At 42.7% G+C, this 19,042-nt stretch overlaps 1 protein-coding gene across 1 annotated transcript in view; it reads left to right on the top strand.

Moving 5' to 3' along the window:
• The window catches only part of LOC147703532 (uncharacterized), a 125,900-nt gene that overhangs the window by 14,666 nt on the left and 92,192 nt on the right, over positions 1–19,042 (top strand). Inside the window, exon 3 of the mRNA XM_086931903.1 lies at positions 3,495–3,673. Coding sequence (XP_086788029.1) covers positions 3,495–3,673 — 179 coding nt within the window. The remainder of the gene's footprint in view (positions 1–3,494; positions 3,674–19,042) is intronic.

The raw sequence follows: 19,042 nt of genomic DNA, 5'->3' as shown, positions 1-19,042 counted from the left end.
TAAACTTTCTAGAGTGCTCACGAGTTGGTGGACTGTGACGGTAAAAAAATATTATTATTATTTATAAACTGTAATAATTGTGCTGATTTTTCTTCCTTAGCGTGGATTACTTCTTACTCGCATTAAATGTATAAGTATAGTTACGCTGCAGACAAAATTGACATGGTTTGAATGTATTTTTATTAAGTCTTTAAAAAACATCAGATGGGTGACATACAAAATCGGTATTCAAAACAATTTTCTTGCGCGTTGACGTACACTCCCTTTTTTTCTGCAGACATTATTTTCTAATGTAAACCTTTTATAAGTCTTGCCCTTTCTTTTTAATATAATAGGGCATGTTTTTCTTTCAGATAAAGTAGAATAGAAGTGCTACAAGAAACACTCCCTCACTACATCATCTTTTTTTGGGGGGAACATTTCATTTCAATTACTCTTTTTGTAAACAGTATGACTTATGAAAAGCATTATTTTAAAACTATTAAATTGACAATAATATTTTTATTTTCATGTTTACTACTTGCGAAGATAAACCTCCAGTTCATCATGAGTGAAAATTGGTAAAAGCACTACACAATATACATACCTTTAAACTCATTTTTACTCTAGAAGAAAAAGAGTATTACTGGTACTAATTTTCAATTAATTGTACATATTTCAAACCCTCTGTTCTCTGTGTCTTCGTTTTCTTTTCTTTTTGCGACGATAGTTGTTTAACTAATCTTTTACGTCACGTCGTTAGTAAAGTACATTTATACTTAAACATACTACATTTTGAAATCTTTAAAATATACTTGCGTTTGAAAAATATATAAATCATAAACATAAAGCATTAATTTACCTCTCTTTAAAATTCTTTCCTCCTTCTGTGGACATACATCCAACTCCTCTGGAGGGAACATAATGTTTTATATTTTACAATATATACTTTAACAATATATTCCCTCTGAGGAACAGAAGATGATTCCGACGCTCGTAAACATTACCTTGCTCGTAGTTTCTTAACCCGTAAGTAGTTCTCTGAAACGAAACTAAGCATCCTACGGGTGTGCTTTATATACTTTTTTGTTAGTGAAGTCACTATGGAAACAATTTACTGCTCCTCCCATTTTTTGGTCACGTTTTTCAGTTGACATGTGCTCTCATTTCCACTGTTTAACTTATGCACGTGTTTTTATAAATGTGAAACTTGTAAAACAGTTTTACTTTCGATTTATATCCTCATACGTTTCCGCAAAACTCATATACTTTTAATTTGTTCTCTCTTTTATTATACGAGTATTACAATTGATACCCATGTATTAATTTTTATAATTGAGTATTTATATTGATCAGTCTGTATAGATTCTGCCTACATTTTAATACACTTCCCCGCCCAAAATCCCGATTTTCCCTGCATCCTGGGCCAGGGGTTATTTTACTATTTATTTAAATATGGTGCAAGGTGTTTATTTCAATTTATTCGACTACTAAAATGAATAACTGAGTATTAATTTTTAAAGCGAGTTCTTTTTTTGGTTATCGCAATTGTCAACAATTTCTGTCCGCAAATATATATTTAGCAAAATTCATATACTTTTCGTTCTTTCTCTCTTTAATTATACGAGTATTAAAATTGATACCCAAGTTTAATTTATTAAATCGAGTATTTATATTGATCAGTGTGTATAGTTTCTGCCTACATTTTAATACATTTCCACACCCAACTCCCCTTTTTTCTCTGCATCCCATGCCAGGGGTCATTTTACAATTTATTTAAATATGGTGTAAAGTGTTTATTTTAACTTATTCTTGTACTAAAATTAATAACTGAGTATTAATTTTTAAAGTGAGTACTTTCTTTCGTTATACTTATTGTCAACAAATTTCTGTCCACAAATAAATATACCTAATTAAAGACAAATAGTAAAAAATAACCAAATTTGCGTTGTGATGGCATGCGTTGTAATGGTATATGCTTTGTAATGGCATGCGCTGTAATGACATGCGTTGTAATGGACCTTACAATGTAAAAGTTGCGTTGTAATGGCATTACGTTGTAAAAGTTGCATTGTAATGGCTGTCTCCCTGGAAAGAGAGTGACTATTTCAAAAGGAGTCTGTTGGGTTTTTTGGCATTAAAGCTCAGTTCTGCTCTGCTTTCAGAGGATGGTGCTAGAATCCCCATTAATGTACAGTTCTTTTGTGAACTGTAACCTTATCACTATACGCTAATCATGCGTGGTCAGCATTGCTGTGGGTTGGAAGTTTCTGGCCCAACTGGCTGTAAGTTAGATTTGACCATTGTCTGAATCGAGAGTATGAACCTCATGTGCAGTCTGTACTACATTTTTGATTGCCATACACAAATTGACATTTTACTGCCCTTTTTACACAGACTGTGTGGTGGTTCTGGATGCTTCTAAAAGCTTTCTGGTACCTCTCCGCTTTCGGTACCCTAAGCAGGTGTCTACAGATGGCCTGCGTATCACCAGATGTGTACTCACAAAAAGACTGGTGATATGGCGTCTTTCTAAATGGGACTCTGTATTTAACAACCTCTTGTAATAGAAGGACAACCATGGAATAGCTGTCCTAGGAAACCTAGACATGGGCTATCTCCCTCAGTCATTCCATATTAAGCGCGACTCCTAGTGTTAGGCCATTCCTAAACCAAAGTTTTTAAATGCATAACAACTGCAGTCCATTCAGTACGGGCACGGAGGCACTTCATGTACTCATATTATGAGAAGAATGTAAATGTTCCTAACTCTCATGATGAACAGTTTCAGTTCTAGTACAGTAAAACTTTGCAGAGGTGAAGTCTGTAGACCAAGTCACAGTATTCATGATGTCTTTCAAATGACATACCTGAAGAAATGGCCCTTGTGGAATGTGCTCCAAAAACTGAGATGTTATTATCTGCTGCTTTCGCCCCATCTAGCTGATAATATCCTCTCTGATGATGTCAGAACTAATATCATATCCGTGTTGGGGTTCTGACTTCTGTCAATCTACATTGGCCGGCAGCACTATTTCCAGGGTTGGAATGCTATGTGAGTCTGTACACTCAGACTTTCCTATTTAAGGATATTCACTAGCTCCTCATTGATCTCTTTCCACAGTTGAAAAGGATGGAAATTTACTCCTAAACTTCTGAACTGTGGAGATAAAAGGACGTGTAGGAAATGTGAAGTCGCCGTCACCTAAAATATTTTCATATGAGCAAGCATCTGCCCACGCAGATTCTATATTGGTAATAATAATAATTTGATTTATGTAGCACTTAATACTCTGTTTGTTGTTTCTAAGTTCTAGAGATAACGTGTTACTATTACCCAGTTTATTAGTGCTGAATGTAGTCACTTTAAAGCTTGGTTGGTGGTTTACGCACTAGTTACTTGGCAGTAGAAAAGCATTACTGTTGTAGGTGTGCCTGCTTGTGTAGTTCATGGATGTTTTTCATCTGTGCTTGTGGATTTCCTATTTTGGATGACATTGTTGTTCCCCCTCCAGCCCCTCCTGGTTCCCGGGGAGCTGACAGACGAAGAGGTCGCCAAGAAGATCATTCAGGATACGGTGGCCCACTATGGACAGCTGGATGTGCTGGTCAACAGCGCAGGGATCCTGTCAATGGGAACGATAGAAACCACTTCCCTTGAAGACTTCGATAAAGTTATGAACATAAATGTCAGGTGAGTCCGAGGAATTAAATTGTCTCTGTGGCCTCTCTTCTAGGAAACCTGGAATTTTCTTTCCAGAAGAAAAAACTTTCTTGGATATAAGCTATTTGTAGGCACACTCCAAATCCCTGGAGAAATATTCCAAAAAGAAAAAAATATACACACATACATATAAAAAACAACACCATTGAAGTATAAAGGCACACACATCAATCATCCTAACACAGAACAAACAGTAAGTTTCGAAGTGTGCTGCAAAAAACTGAAAACCATTAACTGAACTCACAAAGGAGGAGATGTGGCCTACTAGCCCGAGCTGGCGACCTTGGAACATCGGGAACCAGGTTCGAATCTCGGCCTCGGCTGAACATCCTGTGATTCCTGGCAAATCACTAAGGGCCCGATGTAGGTGGCCTATTACCAGTCGGTAAACCCGAAATTCGGTACATTTCATGCTTACAGACCGGTATTGAGCCATTTCTGATGTAGGGGATGATTCGGTAAATAACGAATCGGTATTTACGGATACGGTATTAACCGAATCATCATTTACTGAATCGGTAAATTACATGTGCACCCATGCACTATTCAGGGGTGCAACAGGGTGTCAATGTGACACCCTGCCACCCTTGAATGTTTCCCTATTTTACCGATTCGGTAATTCGCATTCATTCCTATGGGCCTCCAGGCCCATAGGAATGAATGGGAATTACCAAATCGGTAAATACCGATTCGGTAATTACCTAATTGTACCCATTTGGTAAATATTACCGATCTTTTTGGGACATAGAATTTACCGATTCTAAAATACCGAATCGGTAAAATTCGGTATTTTGGAATCGGTAAATGTACTTTACCTACATCTGGCCTTAAATGCCCAATTCTAAAAAGTGTGTATTGTAGTCTGATTATGTTGTAATGCGCTCTGTTGCCCGTAACCAGGTTTGGGCTATAAAAATACTGCTAAAAAACTTGTTTTTACGCTTTCTACTACGCCCTCTATCCCTCTCCCTTTCCTCTCAGCTCTCTTCCTGTCCTTCCTTCTCTCACTCCCTTTTGACCTCCAAGTGATTCTCCTGTTCGGTGCATTACACTGGTGACCTAACAGCTGGACTAAGCTAACAGCCTATATCTGGGGCTACCTGCATACTTGACTCGCAGGCTAAAAATTGTTCAGAATTCCACTGCAAGATTGGTTAGTCGGATATCCCTCCGTCACCATATCTCCCCTCACTTGACATAGCTTCACTGGCTCCGGGTAATCAGGAGGATAGAGCTCAAGTCATTGATCCATAATTCCCAGCCTGACCCTTTCATGAGCCTGCTGTTAGCGTCGGTACACCTCTGTAGAGGTAGCTGCGCGCTTTATAAATGTTTATTACATTGCATTACAATGAACCTACGCTGCGAGAATCCCCACCCAGAAGCCACCTCAGTGATATCAGCCTGGAAAATTCCTCTTAACCCCATGTGTGCTCAGGACGGCCCCCGGCCATCCTACATCACGCTGGGCTTGTGCTCATGACCGCCGGGGGCCGTCTGAACGCCGCCGATTCCACAGCGCAGCGCAAATTCCCCACCTATGCGGAATAATTAATTAGTAGGCGGAGTTCAGACCTGAGCACATGGCTGCGGGCCGTCCTGAGCACGCAAGGGGTTATGTTATGTTATGTTATCCAAATTTGTAAAGCGCTCAGCTGCCCCAGCAAAGGGGCGTCCCGGCGCTATATCCAGCTTAAAGGAGAAAAAGGCAGACAGCATGGAAACAAACAAAAAAAATGAATTCAGGGGAAATAGATATGTCTTGATGTTTTTCCTGAACTCTAATAGTCCTTTAACTTCGCGAATGCAAGCTGGTAATGCATTCCAAAGTTTAGCTGCCAGCAGGTGGAATGAGCGTCCGCCCGCTCAGCTCCGGTTAATCCGAGGTACTCTAATCAAGTTTTGTCCGGCCGAACGAAGAGCACGCCCCCTAATTAAATCCCCGCATTGCGGCATAATTCACACCGCAGGGAAGGGGTTAATTGTGAAGTGGACGTCAAATTCAACAAGTGGAGCACAGTTTCACTGCCATGATGCAGAGTTCTGAGTTTCAGACTCTTTGAGGATTGGGGAGTTAATAAGTTATGATACTTATAATTACTCTTTGTACATGTATACTACTCTAGGTCACTGCATTGCTCTGCTTAGAAGGTGCTGTGTTAACAACTTTATTTCCAGTTAGTTTACTGACTATAGACGGTGGTGTGTTGACACCTTGGTTGCCAGAATGTTTACCAACCATGAAAGAGCCTGCACTGACAACTCTGTTGCCAACATGTTTAATAACCATGGAAAGAGCTGCATTGTTTCCAGCATGTTTACTAACTATGAAAGGTGGTGATGCTGGAATTGTCATAGTGAAAGTGTTTCTGCACATACAATTATGAGTGGTGGAAAATGGAAAGAGCTGCATTGTTTCCAGCATGTTTACTAACTATGAAAGGTGGTGATGCTGGAATTGTCATAGTGAAAGTGTTTCTGCACATACAATTATGAGTGGTGGAAACTTGTAGAAATAATGCTTATCAACATTTTGTTCCTAAGTTAACCACTTCTGGGAATATGGAATCTTATTTCTTGAAGGTGCCTTCCTGAAAAGGTTGCACCATGAAAGTTAGTGCTTGTGATTAAAATACCCCAGCACAAAACAATATGAGTTTCGGAAGCCTATAGGTTGCAGGTGCAAGATTGTGGATATGCGATTTGACAGTTAATGCCTACATAACATGCTTTGGTGAATGTAGGTTTTGTGTTTGTGCTTTACTCTTTAAATATGTTGATGTAAGTATACATCATTGAGGGCTAAAATGTAGGGAGTAGGTTATTATTCGTGCTGGGCTGATTTCTTGATAACCCACCCCATTTAGATGGTAATCGCCTATGTATTGTGGTTTGATTTGAACTTTAGTAGGCTCTAAACAGAAGATTAAGCTAGACACCAGCAACTTTACAGTTTGTAAAATATTTTCTCTGAGATTTAAATTTAAATGGATTACTAAGGTAGAGCAGGAATGATAATTCAAAATATTTACTTGCAATGCTGCCATGGCCTAGTCATTTTGTCAACCTTGTCATCTGTGACACCATGATTCCTTCAACTTGCAGCAAGCTTTTGTAGTGTTAATATGCATGGCCACTTGCTTGCCTCTTTTTACCTTTCCCTGAGGCTGTGATCCCATGCCAATGATGAAACAGCCGTTTGCCTTGTACTCGTGTCACATTTGAGTTGTAAGCACTCATGCAAAAAAGCTTTACAGGAGTGGGCTAAGTATATTGTACCTTCTTCCTCCACACAACAGACTCAACAGCCTTTTGGGAGAGGACAGAGGACCCTACATAACCTTCTTGGCCCAATCTCCCCCAAGGCCCCCTGTTGAAATCAGTCTGGTAGGGGATCTTTGTAATTTCTCAAGCAAACAGTTTTTCAGTTTATAAACTTTATTTCGGTTTTTTAAAAAACCATAAAAGTTAGCCTAAATATACAATGTGCAAATAACAACAGCCAGCTTATTAATAATACAAGCATAGAATATATGCATTGGACACCTGGAAACAACAATAATTTGATAATAAATAATTTGTAAAAACCCTTAAAACCTGTCCACAACAAATTCATTATAAGATATAATAAGATAAAATCAGCTTCAATTTACAAAGGTATACGAAATATAAATCACATGTTAAATTGTTCTATAAATTAATAATTTCACATGATAATATGAATCAAACACATAAGAATTTACATTGGTTTCACATGTTTGCATCTAAGCACGCAGGCCCATCCTAAGAATTTAGCAGTTCCAACCACTATTGGGCCTTCAGTAGAACACTTTAAAATTCTGAAGGCCTCTTGGCAAGATCTGGTACCCAAATTGGCACATATAGGTTTAAATCTGTGAATCTTGATTTTTGTAATTGTATTTCTTGGAGGCAGGCTTGCTCAGAAGATGAAATGCGTTTAGCTCTCATGAACTGTGAGAACGGTAGATTGCGTAACAAGGCTTTAGGGTGAAAACTGGTGAACAACAGAGTGTTGTTGCGATCAGTCGGTTTGTGAAACACTGTGGCTTCAAGTTGTTGTACTTTTTTGTGAATCCACACATCTAGAAAGGAAATCTGCACCGCATCTGTAGTAGATGTGAATTGTATCCTGCTGTTCTTAGTGTTGAGATCTTTGATCTGTTCATGCAGCATAGTTTTCATGGCCATCCCATAATACAAAAATGTCATCAATAAATCTTCTGAAGAAGATCAAATGTTTCTTCCATGATGTTTCTGACAGAATGAAGTCGTTCTCAAATGTTGCCATAAAGATATTGGCAAATACTGGGGCTCCTGAAAAACCCATGGAGGTTCCACTGGTTTGTAGATAAGTCTGATTTCCATGAAAAATATGAGAGTGTCGCAGACAAAATTCCAACAATTCTAGTAAAAAAACTTTATTAGTTGGTAAATCTGGGGTTTGCAGCAGGGTCCATTCACAGGCCTCTATCCCTTCCTGAATGGGAATTGAGGTGTAAAGGGAAGTCACGTCGATGGTGCATAGAGTTATGTTCTTCCAGTCTGCAGAAATGTTTTGGAGTAGTTGCAAAAAATGAGTGGTACCCTTGACATAAGTTTTCCAGTTTTGAACAAATGGTTGGAGAAATTCATCAATATATTGCCCCAAAGGTTCAAAGATGGATCCACATCCACTTACTATGGGTCTGAAAGGAGGATTTCGTAAGTTCTTATGAATCTTTGGTAACATGTAGATTCGTGGACATTTTTTTTTTTTAAATTTAATTTATTTTGAGTATTTTGTAAAGCGCGCAGCGGCCCCAACGGGGCATCCCGGCGCTGAGAACTCTGAAAGTAGAGGCCATGGGTCCGATATCCAGATTTTAAGAAGAAAATAGGTGTGTTTTGAAGGATTTACGGAAAGCTGATTCTGTCTGACAGGTGCGTAAGGCTAGAGGGAGCTTGTCCAGCGCTGAGAAGTACAGACCTCAGAGGTTTTTCCGCCTGCACGAGAGCTTTTAAATCGGGGAGTTTCCAGGAAATGAAGGGTATTGGAGCGTAGAGTCCTGGGGTTGGCGTAAGGTCGCAGAATGTTTTTCAGGTGTGCCGACCCGCTGCCTTTTGATGCTCGAAAGGCCAGTGTCATGGCCTTGAACACACATCTTTTAGCTATGGGCAACCAGTGCAGTTTGCGGAGGTGTGGGGAGGTATGGTGTCTAGCAGGGATACTCTACACCAGCCGGGCGGCGGCGTTCTGGACCGTCTGAAGTTTATGGCAGAGGCCTGCTGTGATACCAAGGTAGAGGGCGTTGGCGTAGTCAAGATGGGATGTTATCAGTGACTGGATCACAGTCTTACGGCAGTCCGCCGGCAGGTAATTGATGAGTCGTTTAATGGTCTTGATCTTTGCGAAGCAGGAGGCTGCAACTGTTTGGACCTGATTGTTGAAGCTAAGTTGGTTGTCCCAACGGACTCCAAGGTTTCTTACCGAGTCTTTGGGGATGGGGGCTTGGCTCAGGTCTACTGGCCACCACATATTAGAATCCAGAGGGGATGGTGAATTGAAAAACAGGATCTTCGTTTTTCCAGCGTTGAGTCGGAGGGAGATGGCATCCATCCACCTCGAGATATCTCTGAGACAGGATTTCAGTGGGTCAAAAGCAGAGGCGGAAGGGGAGTCGAAAGTGAAGAGAAGCTGAATGTCGTCAGCGTAGGAGGTGGATTTGATCCCCGTCTGGGCGATCAGTTTGGCCAAGGGGGTGAAATACACATTAAAAAGGAGCGGGCTCAGGGAAGAGCCCTGTGGGACTCTCCATTTGAGTGGTCTGGCAGAGGAAGTGTACGGAGGGGTGAAGACCTGCTGTGTGCGGTCTGAAAGGAAGGATGAGAGCCATTTCAGAACCGCACCACCCAGCCCTAGGTCCTCCAGCCTTTTCAGCAGGATGTTGTGAGAGACGGTGTCAAATGCTGCTGAAAGATCCAGCAGCACTAACACCGCCCTCGACACTCGATCAAGCGTCCATCTTACCGAGTCAGCCATTTCGATAAGGGCCGACTCGGTGCTGTGGCCCGATCTGAAACCATGCTGGGAGTCGTGGAGTAACCCATTGGTTTCGATGTAATTGGACAACTGAGAGTGTACCAGTTTTTCCAGGATCTTGGCAGGGGCAGGCAGGAGAGAGAAAGGCCTGTAGTTGCTGGGGTCATCTGGATCCAGGTTGGGTTTTTTGAGGATGGGGACTAAAGAGGCATGTTTCCATTTGGACGGGAAACAGCCCGTTCCGAGGGAGTCGTTCCAGATGAGGTTGAGGTGGGGATTAAGAACGGATGCAAGATTTTTGTATTGCTTGGCTGGCCAAGGGTCTTTAGGTGAGCCTGATTTGCACTTGAGGAGTTCTACCATAGAATCAGCTTCGGATATAGTTGCAAATTCAAGTAGGGTAGGCTGCGGAGGCGAGGAAGTGATGGGTTCCTCTTTTCACCCTACTATGATAGGGGTGGGGAAGGAGGAGTAGATAGCCTCAATTTTGTCCTTGAAAAATTGTGAGAGTTTGTCGCAAAGCGACTGGGAGGCAGGCTGGGTGCGAGTCAACGCATTGGGGTTTGTGAAGGATCTCACTATATTGAAAATTTCCCTGGCGCCATTGCTGGCTAGTTTGATTCTGGAGGCCAGAAAGTCCCGTTTGTGCTTCTCGATCATTCTCCGGTATTCTTTGAGGGCTGATTTATAGGTGGTACTATCCAGGGAGTAATTTTGTCTCCATAGACGTTCGAGGGATTTGCAAGAGGTCTTTTTCTGCCGGAGCTCGTCGGAGTACCAGGGTGCAGATGGTGCCGCCCTGAAGGTTTTCGTGGGTTTCAGAGGGGCTAGTGCGTCTAGGGCCTGATTAATCCATGCGTCCAGGTGATCAATCTGTGAGTCCGGGTCAGACGACCGAGAGGGTAGGGAGTTTTTTAGATATTCCAGGAGCGTTTCAGGGGTGATGCGACTCCAGTTTCTGCCTGATGATTTGGGGGTGATAGCGGGTCTAATGTGGCAGGGAATGTCAATCTCAAAAGGGATGAGGAAGTGATCCGACCATATGACCGGGGTGGAGGAAGTGGTCCGGATAGAAGGTAGGTTGGTGCAGATCTGGTCCAGAGTGTGACCTGCTTTGTGCGTAGGTAAGGTAATTAATTGGACTAGGTTGCAAACAGCTAGCGTAGAGATGAAGTTGCTGCTGTGCTAACAGGAATCGTTGTTAACGTGGTGATTGAAGTCTCCTAAGACGGTGAAGTTAGCGTAGCGTGTGCTAAGCTGAATGAGATAGTCCTCCAAAGCCAGTAAATGAGAGGTATTGGAGTGCAGGGGACGATAGATAAGAATTCCGGAGAAGGAGGAGGACGGGGAGGTTTGGACGCTAAAAGGTAGACCTTCGATACAGTCAGTTTGTTGAAATGGGGGAAGGGTAACAGTCCATTTGGAATTGTGAATTAGGGCAACACCGCCTCCTGTTTTACCGTTGGGTCTGTTTGCACAGATAATGTTGTAGCCCTCCGGCAGAGCGAGGGAGATGGTGGGATTCGTGGTGTCGTTCAGCCACGTTTCCGTTAGGAAGAGCAGGTCCCAGCTGTTGTCCCGAAGGGACTGCCAGATGTCAATGACGTGTTTGCTCAATGATCTGCAGTTGATCAGTGCAGCTCTGAGGGTGAGGGAGGATTGGGCTTCACGCAAGGAGGTGGAATTCAGGGCGTGAGCCGTCCTGATAATATTGTCTGGAGCGGGAAGGGAGAAATTGCAAACAATGCAAACATGGGCCTGGTTCCGAGCGTCAGAGGTGGGAAAAAGGCAGGTTGCGCAATGGGGGGTTTCAGAGACAGCAGCTCATTCCGAGTGTATGTAGCGGAGATATGGCTAGTTGGACGGAGATGAAGACCGGCCCCGGTCGCGTCCTGATCGCGGACGAGCGCAGACAAGCTTGCCTTAAGTGCGCCTTCGGCGCGCAATCGTCGCGCCCGCTGCGCTCGTCCGCTGCGCTTCCGGTACAGGCACATCTTTATGAGGATATGAAGGGGGGGGGGGGCGTGGCCTCGGAGTGGGCGTGGGAAATGCCGGTGGTGAAGATCGGCGATTTCGCCCTTCCCAGCGCTCGTTTTGCTGGGAAAAGGGGTGCCTGCACACAGCAGTCGTGTGACAGGAGGGGTGAGTAAGTTTTAAAAAAAGCGTTCAAATTACAATTTTTAAAAACGATGCAAAGTGCTCGATCTGTCAGTCAGCTCCCGGCTGTGCCTCAGGAGAATTACAAAGTTGTCTGCGCACTAGCGATTCAGCGCGCTTTTTATGACACTCGGCGGGGGGGGCGTGGCCTCGGAGTGGGCGTGGCCCAGTCAGAGTGTGGGAAATGGCGGTGGTGAAGATCGGCGATTTCGCCCTTCCCAGCGCTCGTTTTGCTGGGAAAAGGGGTGCCTGCACACAGCAGTCGTGTGACAGGAGGAGTGAGTAAGTTTTTAAAAAAGCGTTCAAATTACAATTTTTAAAAACAATGCAAAGTGCTCGATCTGTCAGTCAGCTCCCGGCTGTGCCTCAGGAGAATTACAAAGTTGTCTGCGCACTAGCGATTCAGCTCGCTTTTTATGACACTCGGCAGGGGGGCGTGGCCCAGTCAGGGCGTGGGAAATGGCGGTGGTGAAGATCGGCGATTTCGCCCTTCCCAGCGCTCGTTTTGCTGGGAAAAGGGGTGCCTGCACACAGCAGTCGTGTGACAGGAGGGGTGAGTAAGTTTTGAAAAAAGCGTTCAAATTACAATTTTTAAAAACAATGCAAAGTGCTCGATCTGTCAGTCAGCTCCCGGCTGTGCCTCAGGAGAATTACAAAGTTGGTGAGGAAGTAGTAAGACATTTTCTGGTATTGTTATTAACCCAACCCACCTCAGTTGCTTTTTCTAGAATGATCTCCAGTGTATTTCTGATATCATTAAGTGGGTTCTCTGCCAATTCAAGTATGTAGCTTCATCTTTCAGATGTTCAAATACTTTTGCTTCGTAAAAATAGGTATCCATCACGACCAGGGCTCCCCCTTTGTCTGCCGATTGGATAGTGATGTTCACATCCTGGGCTAATTTTTGGATGATTTTTTCTTCATGTTTGTTTATGTTTTTCCTTGTTTTGTTCCAGTTAATTTGTTGTAAATCTTGCTTTACTAAGATTTCGAAGGTGTCTAGTAGTTTATGTGAAGTCGGTGGCATGAATGTACTTGGTTGTTTGAATTCTTTGTATTCACTCATGATGGTTGAGGAAGGTTCTGGTAATGAGGGTACTATGTTATTGAAAAAGTGTCTCAAGCGTAATACACACATGAATTTGAACAGACTTACTTCAGTGTTGAAATAGTTACTTGAAAAAGTAGGTACGAAGCTAGTCTCTTTCTGAAGGACTTGGAGTTGTTGTTTATTCAAATCCTTGCTCGAGATGTTTATCTCTAGGGTTTCGTTTTGCTTCGTAGGTTTGAGCTTACAGGTTCCTTTACCACGTCTTGTTTTCGGGTTCCTGTTGTTTCTGGTGGTTTGCCCGATACTGGGCCCTTCTCTAAAAAAATCTGCTGAGCAATATCTTGGCTCCCCGAAGCTCGTGGTTGATCGCTGTCCCCTGTCACTGATAGTGCGCCGCATGTTGGTGGTTGTCGTGATATGGATAATTCTTGACCTGATACTATCCTTTCCTGAGATGATGTTACTGGTCTTGGAGGCGGTTTTCGCTCTGCATACACCTCTGCCCAGGTGTAGACCTCATTTATTATGTTGTCTATAGTATCTCATTTAAATTTCCGGCGCTTGCGGTCCTGAGTGTCTTTTCCATATCTGTCAAGTTTTTCTTTCAAATCTTTTAAAATGGTGTTCCATTCCTCTGATTGAATTTGTCGAGATAATTCTTTTGTGAGCAATTCAAGTTTTTCCAGATCTTTGATGATTTTAGCGAGTTCCTCCACTAACAATAATATTAAATCGAGTGAACATTTATTGAGGATAGCGTGCCATTTCTCCATGAAGTGTTTGTTATATTGAAATTTGAACAGCATAGGTTTGATTGGTAACCGTAATCCTCGGGGTATCCTCTGAACTTTATGATACTGTATGAGAGTGGACGCATGAAGTTTTTGATTCAAGACTCTTTTGGATAAGAATTCCAACTGTCGTAGTTGTTGGGGTATCGATCCGCTTTGTTTACTGAAAGTTTGTATATCTGTTATCAAGGCGTAAATGTCTGAAGCTTGTGCTGATGTATAAGTTTTGGTTTCCGCTTTATTATCTGTAATATTTGATATAGAATCAAATTGCATGATGGCGGTGCAGCAGTACTGGTAGCGTGTCAAGAAACTATGGATTGAGGGTTGTACTGCGCACTCGGTTTTATTAGATGTAATCCCTGGTTTCAACAATTTTTAAGATGGTCTCAATGTGCGTGCTAGGTTGGGAGGAGGGCGCTAACCGCCTGGGGATCTAGTATATTTGGTAAGTGATAAGTTATCACTGGCCCTTCCTGCACTGCGGGTGCTAACCTTTACGGTTGGCTACTGTTTTTGTATTATTTTTATGTGTTAATGCTTTCGAATAATACACTTAAAATTCTCTTTTTTTAGCAATGTCATGAATATTTTCTTCATTTATTTGCAATACAAATATCTATGCATTCTTATCACCTACGAACATTCTTAATATCCTTTGACATTTAACAAAAAAATGTCATTTTCATACAATGATTTATTTTATGCTGTCGTTAATCCCAATGCATTTCGAGATCAAGAGATCTCTTCTTCAGGGGAACTGCAATGTGAAAAAATATATACATGTCAACTTTATCAAACAAATAGGATCGATACAGATTTTTTGAAAAAAGACTAATGATTCAAATTCATCACAAACTTTGTAACTCAGCATTCAGAGGGTTAACAATAAACAATCCACTGAGTTAACAGGGTGAAAATGTTTCAAGTATCTGTATAATGATGTCACACTCGTAATGATACCACTGGTACTAATATAAACCATTTAGAGATAATGCATTCACAGTTAGTAGAAGTTTAAATAATTGCTTACCAGCAAAAAAAGAGACAGAAATGCTTTCAACACTAGGTGAGATGATACTAGAACCTTAGATGTTAATGACTCAGAGCTGAATGCAAGAGACATGAAAATGACCACTGTTTATAGGTCCAGAAACCAAATAGCAAATGTTGCGCAGGGCAACCTTCTATATTTTAAAAATCTTAGCTTAATCAAAAGTAGAGCATACCTGAGGCTATGCGGTGAAAATTCTAACTCAATATCATCCAGATTCAATAGAACTCCTAAAACGAAAATACGAAGCAGAAGTTGCTGTACTGCATGTAGAGAATAATGTGCGTCATACCTGACCTGGGCATAATTCTCGGTATGCAGTTTGACCACGAGGGCTAAAAGCTCAAGAGGTAGGCCCAGTTTCAAAAGGGTTGACCAAAGCTTAGGACGAGGAACCAGGTCGAACGCTGACTTTAAGTCAACAAAGGCAGCATAAATCACCCCTTTCCCCAATGTAACTGTTCGCCAATATATTAAAATTAATTTTAAAACCTGGTCCACAGTACTAATTGATTGACGAAACCCTGCTTGAAGATTGGAGATAATATTTGAATCCACCAACCATTCCTGAATTCTACCTAGGACCCCCCTGGCAATAACTTTTTGAACACAATTAGACTTATGGGCCTGTAATTACCGGGATGCGAACGATCGCCTTTTTAAAAAAACGGTAAAATACCCGCACCTGCTCAGGAACTTGGGAGAGAAGCACCTTGGGCAATGGCGTTAAGTAACAATTGGATATACAGTGCCCAGGATTTGACAGCGTGTAAAAACACGTCAGCAGGGATACAATCAGGCCCCGCAGCTCTACCTCTTGGGACCTGAAGGAGAGCAGTTTCTACTTCTTTTTTGGTAAAAACTGCAGTAGGGACATAAGAGGGCATCACAAAGGGAACTAAATCTAGTTGACTGGCTGCGAACTGGCCCTTCTAATGGTCTATCCATAGGTCAGGGGACACATTATTAGATGGTATATTACTAGGGTCCCTATTACCCCACTTTACTATATGCCAGAAGGCAGTCATGTCCCTTCCCTTACAAGATTCTAACAAATCTTTCCAGTCCCAGTCCCTCTGGGCTAGAGATTGTACAACCTTGTAGGCCATCCTTTTCTCGCGTATCAAAACACCATCCTTGCTTTTTATAGCCAAGGCTAATTGTGCATAAGCAGAGCGGCAGGCAGAATTATACCAAACAGCAGCCTTTTGGACCATAGAAGCTTGTCTTCGTTTTGAGTGGACAATAATTTTTTTTTTAGATGACTAAAAAAGGTTTCATGGAGCTCAGTAGCCATAGGCGGAAGGGGTCCCTGTAGTTGGTCATCCTGTAGGGTAACTATGGCTTCAGCAAGCATACTATCTATCTGTTCCAATTGGTCAGTTTTGCTTGCCACAGTTGACCATTTAAGCCTACGTTAATCGTTTGTTAAAAATACTTCTGGAGAATCTACCTCTGGTTCCTGTATTAAATTTATATTCAATTTCTCACCTCCATATGAAGGAGTAAGGGGTTATGATCACTCTCCAAACGTGGAATGACCTTCATATCTTTCATAAAAACCCAGAACTCCATAGATAGAAGGAAATAATCAATACGACTAGAACGCAAGCCTGAGACAAACGTGGGTGACCCCTTTTTATCTGATTAGGAACGGCAGTTGGCAGCTCTCAACCTGTGTTCAAAACACAATACTTTAAGTTGTAGAGCGGCCCCAGACCATCTCTTAATAGGCTCCAGATCAGGGGAGGTATTGACTACTTGTCGTCCTCCTCTGAAGTTAAAAACATGTTGTGATTGTCCAGGGGTTCAAAAGTGCAGTTAAAATCGCCAGCCATTAGTATATGAGTTCTTCCTCCATAGTTAGATAAGAGTTCATCAAGGAATGCTACAGTTTGGGTGGCCTTCCCTCCTTGCAAACCTCTAGAATAAACATTAATTAGGAGGAAGTCCCGAAATATACAATTGCTAACCTTTATAATAAGAAGATTGTGTGAGTCTGTGCATATCTCGTCCAACCTACAGTTTAAGCTTTGCCTAACCCACGTTGTTAATTCTCCTTTGGGTCGACCCTGCTCCCCTTGAACAGCTTTTTTATAAAAATTAACATAGCCTTGGCGAACACCTTGATCTACCTCCCAAGACTCCTGGAAACACAAAATGTCAAACCTTTCAATAAAAGTGGACCTTTCACTTGAGGCAGTTTTATTAATTAAACCCGCTATATTCCATGATCCGATACTCAACCCTACAAGTTGAAACCAATAGTCACAGGGACTACTGATAACAATAATACATTGTTACCCACGGGATTGCCCAGTCAATCATTACTGTCCAAACCAGAAAGCGAGCTAAAGGCATTATGCGTTGGTACATTATATTCGTACGGTCCATGGGCTACACGGGTGGCCTGTAAGACACCCTGTGGGATATGCAACGGCAGATTCTTCTTATAGGAAAAACCAAGAGGTAAAATACTCATATCTGCTTCGCTAAAGAGCCTCGAACCAGCTCTATCTAAAATCGTTTTAACTAAGGAGGGAGAGCCGAAATTCAGCACCACACAATCACCCCTGCAGGCTTTGGTTGACCTGCCGATCCACCAAACCCTACGTGCCATTTTAAACTCCTTAAATAAATGGTCTCCTAGCCCTGATTTATTATTTAGATAAAAGAGTGACTTGTTTCTCAATGATGCCCAGTGTTCATCCTGGTCTAGTGATAGTTTGGGAACATTAGTCAGTACCACAGTGTATGGAGTGGCTTCAGGCACCAGGTTAAAGTGATCTTTTGGATCAGCCCAACCCCTCCGATCATTAACATTGTTTGGTTCAACTATTCTCTCCCCTGCAGGAACCGCTCTTGGAATACTGGGTAATAGGGGAGAAGGATCAACATTGGGTACGACTGGCATGCTAAGAGAGCACCCAGGGGCTGAGGTAGTGGCTTCTGGGATTATTACAGAGTGTAAACTTACACCAGAAGCAATCTGACCTCTGCTTACTTGGGGTACGGGGATAGAGTTGGGCACCAATAAACCATGCTCTATTTTATCCAGTCTCTGTTCAATCTTAGACAGCTGTAATAATAATGGACTGAGTAATAACCGTAGTTTATCTTTAAATTTACCCAGTAGACTGGCGGTAGTATCACTTGATAACTCGCATGTCTGTACAGTTTTCTCTGTAGCCATAGATATACATGATTCTATATTACCCTGGGATTTCCTACACAACACTCCCCTGGTCTTCGCAATTTTATTCGCCTGCTGAGTAGTGTGAGGCAACCCCCCTGCTTTCCTTTTCTTCACAGGGGCAGAGACAGGGGTTTTGCCCTTACCCTTAGCTTGACACAAGTGCTTATTTCTAGTGAGAATTTTATCTGGGGGTGACGGGGAAAGTGTTGACCCACTGGTAGAGAGTGATATATTAGCTGGTAAGGCTGTAGGAGGGGTAATAGACAGACAGTGTTCACAAGGGCTCTAAAGATGGTCTAGAGTTGAACAAAAAGCCTGCAACCAGCACTTCAGATGAAGCGCGACGAGGTTTTAAAGATAGTCGCCTTTCTGCAAATATAATTTCATTGTTTAGAACAGACGCTGCCCTCGTCAAAAAAGCGTCCAGTGTGCCTACAACACTGGAACCACCTAACCCCCTACGACAATCTTTACTCATATTAAAATGTGTTTACAGGGCAATTACTAAAGCTACTACAACTTAGATATGCAATAACACAGTGGCTATACTGGCACCAAAAAGTCACAAGCCATAAAGTTAATAATATTGTCCGATGGGTACTGAAGGGAGGGAGGTGGCCAAGTCTGACTTCCTCCAAGCTGCGACCGAGAAACAGATGACCAGGCAAGGTGCCACTTTACCATAATCCACAAGGCCCAGAATAATTACCCAGATTTGGAAACTCACAAATATCAAAATCCCACCGTACAGCCAAAAGGTGTGGCCCGGCTCGGCTTCTTCCGGCCCCGGATGGCCACAGATGGCCCGCCCTTTGCCCGGGCTTAGCCCGGCTTGCCAGCGCGCGTCCCGTTCCCTCGGGGCTGTCCTTTTTTTTTTAAGCGCCTCCGGGCGTGGACTGGGCGGGTGCGGCTTCCTTCCGCAAGTGTCCCTGGTAGATGGAGCCCCCCCTCTCTGCGGCCGCGCCCAGGTGACTAGAGGCTGCGGCGGCAGACAAATGCCAGGGGCAGGAAGCTAAGACCACCAGGTAGGTGCCAGGAGCGGGGACGCGG

Source organism: Lissotriton vulgaris, chromosome 7, assembly GCF_964263255.1.
Source record: "Lissotriton vulgaris chromosome 7, aLisVul1.2, whole genome shotgun sequence".
NCBI classification, from domain to species: Eukaryota; Metazoa; Chordata; class Amphibia; order Caudata; family Salamandridae; genus Lissotriton; species Lissotriton vulgaris.
Note: the sequence above shows the minus strand (reverse complement) of the source record. Positions and strands in the feature narration are given on the sequence as shown.